Here is an 11,631-nt window from a genome sequence, read left to right on the forward strand (position 1 = left end):
CATGGAGAGGGTCCAGAGGAGGCCACTCGCATGGTCGGGGGCAGCAGGGCAGGCTGTACGAGGAGAGGTGACGGGACTTGAACCTGTTCAGCCTCCACAAGAGAAGGCTGAGGGGCAATCTGGTGGCCATCCATAAACTGGCTGAGGGAGACGAGCAGGCAATGGGAGAGTCCCTGTTCCCCCGAGCACTACTGGGAGTAACGAGGAATAACGGCCATAAGTTGACGGAGGGTAGATTCGGGCTAGGTATCATGAGGCGCGACTTCACTGTCAGGGCGGCTAGGAGCTGAAACCAACTTCTAAGGGAAGTGGTGCAGGCCCCTACCCTGGGGGTCTTCAAAAGGAGGCTAGACAATCACCTAGCCGGGGTCGTTTGACCTCAGCATCCTTTCCTGCCCATGGCAGGGGGTTGGACTTGATGATCTGCTCAGGTGTCTTCCGACCCTACCAACTATGAAACTAAGAAACCAGCTTTGGTTTTGAGAAACTTGTCTGTGTTACATGGTTACTCATGAAGTTTGAACCAGTTCCCAAACAGAAGTTGTCATTTTCTCCACTTAAACATATGAACCAGGAAAAAAGGGGGGTTGTGGACTGCAGCTATGAACATTGCTCTTGTGTCATGATGACTTTTCCTAAGCTTTGGTATTTGAACCAGAGTTTTTATATTTTACAGAGAAATTGGAATGTGACTTGGGGAGAAATAAAAATAATCACAAAGAAGAAAACTGCACATTCAGATGAATTTTATTTTTTAAATGGCAAGCTAAGGTCAAGGTCTTCTTGTCTCTTTTTGCCTGTCATGGAGCAAACTGGCACTTAACAGGTAGACATAATGGAAAGCTTGGATTTTCAGTGCCAAGACAACACAAGGCCTGTATTAATAAAATATATGCATGTTACTACACTTGTGAATGCGAGTTTACTACTTCCCTGCATCCTGATGTAAGGCTACAGACCTAGTTTGAACTTTAGGCAACCCTGCGGCCGGCAGGTAGAGGAGGATAGCATGCTGGGTGAAAGATTAGTGTTGTGCAGAGAAATCTAGTGTGACACGTGGAAAATACCTGGGTGCTGTGTGAGATGTTACCTATCTGAGCGCCCTGTGCAAGAGTAAGTGTGGTGTGCAGGGGGAGTATAAAGAAATTTTTCCCCTTGGAGAGAGAACGTTTGAGAGTATCTGAGTACAGCTTGAGAGTGCCTCGAAAGTGATGGATTGAGCGGATCTGTTTGGGAGAGTGCTTGGGAGGTGGAGTCGAGTGGGTTTGAGCCTGAAAGGTGGAGCCTGTGGGCAGAGAAATGAAAGGATACTTACCTGAAGCCAAAGTTTCCCACCACCAATACAGAGTAGATCGATATCATTAGCTTATATCCAAATTACAGAGAGGGAAAGTGCATGAGAGTCGTCTTGGTTGTTTGTCCCTGTAACTCCTGCTAGCACGATGCCGCAGTCCCCATAGGTAACTATCACCCCTCTTCCCTGTGTTTTACATCTGTGCGTCCCTGTGTGTTACACTGTGTTGTACGTAGTAGGTAATTCAATTACATGTATATATTCAATATCGTATGGTGTTCATTTAGAATAAGGTATTGGTATTCATATTAATTGGTTGTTAGATCTTAAATAAATCATTTGATTCATTTACTCTTAAATAGTCCGTTTAGGAAGGGTCAGAGTATCTGGTTGACAGATGCCAGAGCCCGGGGCCTCTCTCCAGCTCTTCCCTGCCCGCTGTTCCTGTGGTGGCCAGCATTGGATTCAAATGTGAAGGTTTTTGTGGTTTTGGCCCCTAACACTGATAACAGGCAAACAGGCTTAAATTCGCTTCTGATAGTCATTGGAGTTGCAGGGATGATGAGATTTGTTTAGGGCTACTTTCACAAACGCTGGATGAAGCAACACGCGAAGCTTATTCCTAGTGCTCCCATAATAGAAATCTTTTTAGGAACTCCTTTCTGGTATTCAGTTGTCCATCATTTCTGCTGCATGCTTTGGTTTACAGCCCTGTTCTCTGAAGCTGAGATGAAGTCAAATCTTCAGCTGATGTGAACTGATGTAACTATTGATTCAAGCTGAGAGAAATCTTTGGCCTGTGTTCATAGAAGTCAGATGAGATGGTCATAGCAGAGGTTTCCCACTTAAAAAACCCTCAGAATCTGTGTAATGTAGAATTCTTATAGAAAACATCTCATGGTGCTGTCTGTCTTGATTTGCTCACACCTCCAGTAGTGAGGTGGTCCTTGGAGAACATACTAGGGGATAGAGAAATCCCTTCCCCAGTAGATTTTTGGGGCTGATACCCAATAGCTGATCTTTAAGAAGGCATATCAGCCGATACCAATCCGATTTCTGATACGCAGCCAGCTGCTTGAAGAGCAGCATCCAGTTGTTGTGGTGGAAGGGGCGGGGAAAGGGAAGAGGCATATGCCCTGGGGGGACAGATCAAGGCCCCTGTGGTGCAGGAGGGAATGGGGCTGGGGCTGGGACAGGCATTGCCCAGTTAGGGCGGGCAGGGCATGGGATGGAGCCACAGCTCATCCAGGGGGTGCAGGGAGAGCAGTGGCTCCCACCATTTGCGCACACTCCAGGAAGATGGTGGGGGGGAGCCATATGCCCCCAGATCTGCCTGCGGGTTGGGGCGGGCTGGGCCAGGGCTCTTCCCAGCTTGGGGGGGGCGGCAGCGGCAGGGCTGGGATGGGACTATGGGGAGGGGCTGCAGTCATCCCAAAATTCACCATAGCTCCCACAAGCCCCTCTCTTAGCACTGCTGCTCCCCACCCCAAGCACAGCCCGGTCCAACCTGCCCCGCCTCAGGCAGATCCGGGGGCACATGCCCTCTCGGGGTGCACACTGTGGCGGGAGCCGCCTCCCTTTCCCACGCCCCCCTGGATGAGCCATGGCTTCGCCTCACCCTGGCTGAGCAGTCCCGACCCCACTACCTCCCTCACCACGGGAGCTTTGATCTGCTCCCCATGCCCCTTCCCTCCGTCCTCCCCTTCCGCCACAGCAGACTTAGCAGCCGGATGCAGCTCTCCAAGCTGCTGGGCTGTGCTCCTGTGCACATGCATGGGCCATTTATCAGCCACATTATCCGCCCCATCAGGCCAATTTCTGGTACAGGCAATTTTATTTATATTGGTGCTGATCTGATATCGGACCGATGTATTGGTGCACCTCTAGAATATACTCTTTGGGTGCATCTACATGTGCGTGTTACTGCAGAGTTGACTGATTAGCTCTCCAGTAAAGCGTCACCATCTACATGTGCACCAGTATTAGGGCACAGTAAACTAATTAAATCCACTGTAAGATAGTACTGTCCCTGAAAGTGCTATCTTATGGTGGAATACTTAACTGCAATGAAACGCTCGTGTAGATGGTGACCATGGGCAGAAATTGTGTCTGGTCAGCCCAGGGCGCAGAGGCCCTGACTCCTGCCTGCTGCCTAGCCACACAGCTCCTCATGTTCAGCTCTGTCATGCGCCAGCCAGCCCCTCCACTGCTGCCACCTGGAGCCTAGGGCTGACCCCCAGAGCCTGCTTCCACCCAGGCCTGGTCTGCCCCGGCTCAAAGTGCTGCTGTCCCAAGCACATGTATAGACACTGTGCCTGGGAGCAGCTCACTCCTGCTCCAAGTGCCCCAGAGTTAATCACATTGCATTAATTGCATGTGTAGATGCACCCTTTGAGAAATTTCTTACCTATTTGCACAACACCTAGCACAGCTGTGCCACAGGTCTGCTTAGGTGCACCAGTTATACTGTAAAGAGAAAAGCATCTTAGAGCAACACATTAAGTGTAATCTTTGTATCAGGCAGTACTTTCTGAGGGGAATAAGCTGCTACAGTAAATTGTCTGAAATGTGACATTATCCACATAATATTGTTTTATGTTTCCTCAGGGTTCCAGCTAAGAGGTTTGATAACAGCCTCCACAAATAAGCTGAGATGGGTGAAAAAGCCCAGAAATCAGGAAGCATTTTTCTAATTACTGGAATGGATCTTTGTATGTGTTGCCAGAAACTTAATGTCAGTTAGCTTATTGTCACCATACTTCATGTCACCAAACGTAATGTCAGGTTCCTGGAATGCAGTAAAGTTATGCCACCCTGGAGTACTGGCCAGAGACTGACTTTGATAGCTGAGCAAAAGGTAGCAGTCAGTTCAAGATTACAGACATCTCAGCCCCTCGTCCCATTAGAGAGGACAGACCCCATTCACTCCTGTCACTGCATAGCCTTTCTTTATTGGTGCTATCCGCAGAGGAGCTGAAGTGGTCCGTCCAGAGTATATGGCCTTCCGAGGCCACAAAGGGGATGGGAAAAGTGACCCACATACAGGAAGGTATATACATATATAGGATATATATAGATATATGTAGGGTATATACATATATAGGAGGGTCAGGATGTTCACTGGGTGTTGCAGGCATGGAGCAATGTTCTGTGGCTATGTTTTGGGTTATCTGCTCCAGCTGTCTTTGCCAATGAAGCAGCGCTGGTTTTCTGTCCATTTTCGAACAGCTGCTGCATTACTCTTGGGGTAAGCATATCCGCAAGGGTAACTTGCACTGCCGCTGGATTTTTGTGTTTAAAACTGCTGTCTATTATCACAGCACTCCCTTCTTTCCCTGCAAAATTGGACTGTCCCTAACCCTAAGGGGAAATGGCCCAAATTCATAGATTTCATAGATATTAGGGCTGAAAGGGACCTCGGAAAATCGTCGAGTCCAGCCCCCTGCCCGAGCGGCAGGAAGTCAGCTGGGGTCAGAGGATCCCAGCAAGATAAGCGTCCAACTTGCTCTTGAAGATGTTCAGTGTAGGTGCTTGAACCACCTCCGATGGCAGGCTGCTCCAGACCTTGGGGGCTCGGACAGTAAAGAAATTCTTCCTTATGTCCAGCCTGAAACGGTCTCAAAGTAGTTTATGACCGTTCGACCTTGTCATCCCTTGGGGCGCTCTGGGGAACAAACGTTCCCCCAGATCCTGGTGGTCACCCCTGATAAACTTATAGGTGGCCGTCAGATCACCCCTGAGCCTGCGCTTTTCCAGGCTAAAGAACCCCATGACTCTTTATGGTGACGCAGCCTTTTAATTTACTGCAGCCAACTTCCTTTCACCACAACTGGCTTACTACAGAACTGCAGTTATTAAAAGGAAGGCCATATTTATTGCAGCCAATAGCCATTAGCTTCTTTTCCATGGTGCGGTAAATCTGGCGGACATGCACTAGCTAGGAAATCCCATTTATTTTTTATGGCAGTGTTGCTCTGGTTTGTCCTAGCAGTGGGATATTGCTCTCTGCCTTGTAGCCATGCCTAATTTGGTTTAAAATGCTAATGGGTATTACAGTATGTCTACATTACCATCGTTGGTGTGACTCCAGTGTAGTGTAGACAAGCCAAGAATGATTTACCTGTGGCAACACACAGCTCGGTATGGTTCTTGGCCTGCAGCTTATTTAAAGCTAGCTCAGGTGTGTTGAGATGATAGCGGCAGCCGGGTCTGCAGCATGTTGGAATGTCCTGAATTGTAAATTTTCTGAAAAATTGATCGTGCAGTAGAAAGAAGATCTGTCTCCATGGTAATTTTGATTGTCGCTTCTGAGGGCCTGATTCTGTGTGCAGCTGGGACCTTTCAGCTCCTGGTAAGGCTGATACTAAAAATTACATTTTTCCAGAGGAAATCCAGAGCTTCCACCAGATCATACCACTTGAGAGGTGGAAAAAAGGATGAACAGATCATGCAAGGCTTTCAAAGTCTTGGCTAAAGTTTTCCCTTTAATTTTCTTCAGTCTTCTGAGATGGCTGGGAACTATTGGAGCTGTAGCTCTTCACCCTGTTCAGCTCTCAGTAGATTTCTAACATCTTCCACTATCTCATTATTGGGAATTAGGAATTGCAAAGATTCAGTCTGCCTGCCAGATCCAGGCTTTGAGGTTGGATCATAGCCCATGGGGCTCTTAAAGGGCTTAGAAACTCAGAGCAGGGCAGGCTGGAGCAGAGCTCTCCCCTGAATTGTGGGGTATGGAGCCCCCCCCATGGGGATCCATTTTTGCAGCATCAGGATTAGTGACGCTGTGGTTCCCTGACCTGACACAGCACTGCCTGCCTTGCCACAAGAGATGGATCTGGATTGAGCTTGCAAGGCTCCGTGGAGTCCCGATCGAGCCTGCAAGGAGCCCCCACAATCTGGATTTGGGTCAGGGAGGCCAAGCAAGTTCAAGCCACAGCATTAGGAGGCACAATTCATGCAGATTAATAAGACTGGGAAAGCCTCTTTTTTGTTGCTTGAACTTTCTCCTCCTTGGGTGGAATGGGCGAGACGAGCGTTTAAGGATCTGAAATTGCACCTTCTCTTGATCGGTCTTGTGACGACTGCCGTTGTCCATCTGATCGATCAGCATTCACCGAGCTGTCTGCCGCCATCTGCCAATGAATCTACTCAAAATTATTCCTGATAGCACTTGTCCTGAGTCACCTTAATCTATGTGCTGTCCAGGCATATAGATGATTGCCTCTCATTTTGTTTATGGCCTCTGTCATGCTCCTCAGTGTTCAGCTCCCCACTGCCTGTTTAAGTGCAATGTATTTGTGTGGATGAAGCATTACAATTGAGAATATAATGGGGGGGATGCGAGCTCCAGCTGCACGGACTGCCCTAAAGCAGCAAGTGCACTTGTCTACATTGTGATAAATGGAGGCAGAGTCAGCTGCCGTCCCCCTGACTGGACAGGCTTGGATCATTAGATATTGTGCCACTACTCCTTAGATGAGACAGTCTCTCTACTAGAGTCTCATCCTTTCCAACTGAAGCTGTCTCTGTGCGCCAAAGATGCCCTAGGCTCCTCTCCAGAAGTTAATGACCAAAAGGTCAAATGTTTTTGGAACTTGGGCTATAATAAGCAGCAACGTTTGACTAATATATAGCAAAAGTCGGTGAGGATTTGTCCATAAAATCACAGGTTAGGGGTAGTGGGAACAGGCTTTATGGAAACCTATTTTATTTCTGTTGGATATCAAGCAGAAATGTAATTTTTTCACAAATAGTTTTAGAGCATGTCCTATAGCACCACCTAGCAGGCTCATTTAAAAAGTGATCTATAGGCCTCTGTCTTTGACCATGCTTATGTAACTGAGTAAAAGAATACATCAGTCCGGTCACATTTTTGACTCATTGCTAGCTGCCTCTTCAAACTGGAACCCAACCAGGTTTTGCATTAGATGGCGAATCATGCAGTAGGCACAGGAAGCTCTGTAAAGTTCAGCTCTCCACTTTTTTCTCGTAACTCTAGTTTAGTATGAAACTGTCAAGAGACGCTGTTCGATGGAAGTTAGCAGCCCTTTGGAAATTCCAGCCGCTACAGAGTCCAGCTGAAACGCATCTCTGCAGGTTGGGTAGCCTTGAGCGCATCAGACCTGTCCTCTCCATGCTCTAGACTGGCTGCCTATGGACTACTGTCTTTACTGCATAACACGTGCACCTTTCACCCTAAAATTAGCCTACCAAAATTGGGGATGCATGCCTTAAGTAGGGGGAGCTAATTTTCTTGCCAGAATGGCAACAGCTGAATTTCTATGCAGGCAGCACTAAGGAAGTCAATTAATTTCATGGCTTATTCTAATATACTTGATTACTGCTAATTGCTATTTGCTCAACAGGTGCTAACGACCCAGTCCCCTTTTAATGGTCTTCATATTCCACTAACAAGCTATCTTTTCTTCTGCAATTTTGCTGAAGGTTTTTCAAACTTAGCTACTCTTGGTCTCTCTTTCCCTACTTTACATCCCTGCAGACTGTTTTTAGCTCTCTCCAAAATCCTAGGTTCTGCCCCAGTCCAGTCTTTAGCTGCAGCTGTCACTTTATCTTGTAGCGAAACAGCCAGAAGCTGCTAGCAATTTAGCTGTGAAAGGGTTAGTTAAAATTGGCTTTTGCACAAGCAGGAAGGGTAGAGGAAGATGAGGCTCTGTCCCTGCCCATGGTAGCCAAAACTCTGGAAACATCTTTTCTTCTTCATTCTGCCTTCCCAAAGACGAGGCGACATGCGTCTTTTATTTGGGGGGGGTGTGGCACGTGAGGAAAATACTGTCAGAAGTCCATTTCAGGGTCCTGATCAAGGTGCTGTATTGCCTGGGTCCTGATTAAATAAAACGCACCTTAAGCTCCATTTTCTTCCTTAGTGAAACTTTTCTACCAAAGGAGAAATGGACAATTCCCAGGCAGCCAGTCCCAAACTACAGATTGAATTCACACCAAATTTAAGGCCCCTCACAGACCTCATTGCCACTTGCTGCAAGTGCAGCCACTGTTTCCAAAACCAAGATAGACTCTATATAAAGTCTTGTAAAAAAAAAAGGTTTGGAAGAGACCACAGGCGGGGATTTAGTCCAGCCCCGGCTCAAGACAGGATCACCCCTGTTTAAACTATTCCAGAACATGTTCTCCCTTTTGAGGAGGAAAGGATGGAGATGTACAAACTACACATGACAGCTATTAGCTATCACTTCATACCTTCCTAGTAGGTGTTCAGATACTATTGTGATGCAAGGTGTGTGTATGTGTGTGTACTCAGGATGCATCTACATGTACAGTTACATGCAAAGCAATACATTCTGGCACAGTTGGCACCAGAGTTTATTGCTCCTGGGTGCGGGGTTTGCACATGCACCTGAGACCGCAGCATGTTGAACCAGGACAAAGACCCAGCTGGCAGGGGGTCCTGGGGGATCAGCCTGCCAGGCAGGGGCTACTCCAACCCAGCTCAAATTGCTGCAGAGGGGCTGGCTGGGGCACAACGTCCTTCAGTGCAGGGCTAGCCAGTAGGCAGCGCCTGTGTAACCCAGCCAGCCCCATCAGCATCTACACGTGCATTGCTGTGGAGTAAATAACCTTGCCATAGGATAGTGTTTACAAGTACTAACCCACGGCTGAGTTAACTAGTTTACTCCATCCTAATAGCACTGCATGTGTAAATGCTGAGACGCTTACTGCAGAGCTAATTAGGCAGCTGTAGTATACGTCTTGTGTAGATGCACCTACTTACACACAGAACATATATACATGTCCTAAACTACATATATGTATATAGATCTATATTCTGTTCTATTCTATATAGATTATCTGCACAGAATCTTGTACGTGCAAACATTTGGAGTCACTGGACTGGAACATATCACAGAACGAATGTGCAAAATTTGGAAATTCATCCCTATTCTGAATGAAGCCTGAATAGACATTCTTTTCCCATGTTTTGTGAGACTAAATTATTACAACCAATGTGTGGACACCTGGGACTTTACAGTTGCATTTGATGCTACATCCACCTAACGAAGTAGCTAGGATAGAGGTCGGCAACATTTTAAGGGTAAAAACACCCACAACCTCAACTTTCAAGATGTTGGTATGCCAGGGGAGCCATGAGGGACCCGATTCTTATTGCGATAGTGTGGCCCTAGCTTCTTTCCTGCTGTCTGCTCTGAGGTGCGCATGTCAAGCAAAATGCCTTGCCATGCCACCTGTGCCGAGGGTTGCCTACCCCTGAGGTAGGGTACTCAAGATTGCAAAGTTTTATAATTGAATAGCTTGGAAACTTGGGACTTGGCTAGCTGTACGCACAGCTCTGAGGCTCTTGACACAAGATGTATCCCCTGGGCTCATCCCAGTGGCTCCCGTGTGATATCCATACAACTATGGCGTTACTCTTAAAAGTATGGGGTAAAAGATCTAGCTCTTGGATTATCAGTTCCCTAGGGCAGAAACCTGTCCCATTTTCATTTAAAATCATTGTACCCACGATCTCTGACACTTTGGCTAGCATTCAGATGCAAAAGAAGAGATCCTGCTTTAAATCATATCAGGATATTAATTTCTGTAAACACTGCAGAACCATTTCTCTTTGATCATGCCATTCCCAGAATGTTTTGGTGATTTTCTTGTACTTGTTATTGGATTTATCATAACCTCACAGCAAGGCTTTCTGCTTTGTGAACACAGAAATGTTTGGAGCCCTTTCAAAAAAGGGGTTCAAAAGGCAGCAGCTGCTCCATTCAAATTCTCAGTGTTATGCGTGAACGATTCAAATACAACAAAACTGCTCTAACTTTAAACCTGCACAAAGGAGTGTAAAAGTGGGAGTAGGTTTGCTGCATGTGCTACACTGTGAGCCAGGGGAGAGGAGCTGGTTTTCCCAGAACGCATCCCTTTCAGAAGTCTTCTTAAATAAACGGTTGTTCTTTTGCTCCCAAACTGAATACAGTTTGCACAGCTGTGCACAGCATGCGGGGGTCAGCATCATTTCCAACTGGCACCGCTGACCAACTCGACAGCTGCTTCTGGTTTTGGTTTCCCAGGGGGACAGTAGTATTGAACTGCACGTGTCTCTGGTTCAGCAAAACGTGCGTGGTGCCAGCACATTTGCAGGGGGAAGGACTTGTGTCAACATATTTGGGGGGAGTTTTTTGTGATGACTCAGATTTGTCTCTTTATTCACTCGTAGTCCCAAGCGTTTAAAATTCTGGTCGCATCAAAGTCAATGGGAATTTTGCCTCTCTTTTCTCGTTGGGATGTTTTTATTCACAGTCCCAGGTGTTTAAAATTCTGGTCCCATCAAATTCAATGGGAATCTTGCTTCTTTTCTTGTTGGGATTTCCTCCAAGGATGATGCTCCAGGCAAAACATGCAAATTCTGGCAGGAAGACAAAAATTCCAATTAGTGCTGACCCAGGGAGGGAAAGAGACACAACTCCCCCCCCACACACACTTTCCATACAAAATTCTTTAAATACAATCACTTTATTTGAATCATTTGTACAATTCTCCCCCACCACTTTGTTTTCCAGCCAAAAAGGTGGACCCTAAAACTTTCTGAAAACTGGTTTGTTTCCTCTCTCTCCTTTTTTGTCTCCATCTTTTGCCTAAAATTTTCTGAGAATAGGCATTTCCTTTTTCTCTTTTGCCTAAAACTTTCTGAAAGGAAACCTGAACACTTCCCTCCCCCGGGCTGTTTCAGCCCAATTCCAGCAGGAGGAAAGGGAAGCCCTTGCACTTGCGGAGGCACCCAGGTTGCAGCCGCGTTGGTCTAGAGCAAAAGGCCATCTGGACTCGCGGTAGAGAGGATCTCCTTGATTAGACCAACAAGATTTTTGCAAAGAATTATTATTATTACTGCAAACATTTTGCTGGTCTAATCAAAGATGTCATCTCCACTAGGAGTCCTGATGGCTTGTTGCAATTGCAGAGTCATTTTGCAGAGCAGCCGGGGGGGGGGGTAAATGCCTCCATCCCGACACGTGCGACTGCAGCAGCCCCTGGGCTCTCAGGGAGGCCCCACCCCCGGCTGCGCACGCGTGGCGTTGCCATGGCGACTCCCGCCGCCGGGGCGCGTTGCGACAGTTGGCGCGCCAGCGGCCTGCTTGGCGGCCGCGCCGAGCAAACGGGCTGCTTGACGGCAGCGGCGGGGATTGGTGGCAGCGTTGCCCGGCGCGGGTGAGTGCGGGTGCAAGAGTTAGCTCGTGTGTCCGCGCCCCGAAGCGGGGAGGGGCAGGAAGCGTAGCAGCGGGGGGGGGTGTAGCCTCGAGGGTCGGCAGCAGTAATGGGTATGTTTGATCCTCAGTGAGGACAAGCCTGGCCTAAAA

General features: G+C 47.5%; 1 protein-coding gene across 1 annotated transcript in view; it reads left to right on the forward strand.

The window, feature by feature from the left end:
• Positions 1-11,354: 11,354 nt before the first annotated feature.
• The window catches only part of TMEM177 (transmembrane protein 177), a 4,819-nt gene continuing 4,542 nt past the window's right edge, over positions 11,355-11,631 (forward strand). The window contains exon 1 of the mRNA XM_019553567.1: positions 11,355-11,482. Coding sequence (XP_019409112.1) covers positions 11,355-11,482 — 128 coding nt within the window. The remainder of the gene's footprint in view (positions 11,483-11,631) is intronic.

The sequence above is a fragment of the Crocodylus porosus genome, unplaced genomic scaffold (genome assembly GCF_001723895.1).
Source record: "Crocodylus porosus isolate Cpor-Errol unplaced genomic scaffold, CroPor_comp1, whole genome shotgun sequence".
In the NCBI taxonomy this organism is placed as follows: Eukaryota; Metazoa; Chordata; order Crocodylia; family Crocodylidae; genus Crocodylus; species Crocodylus porosus.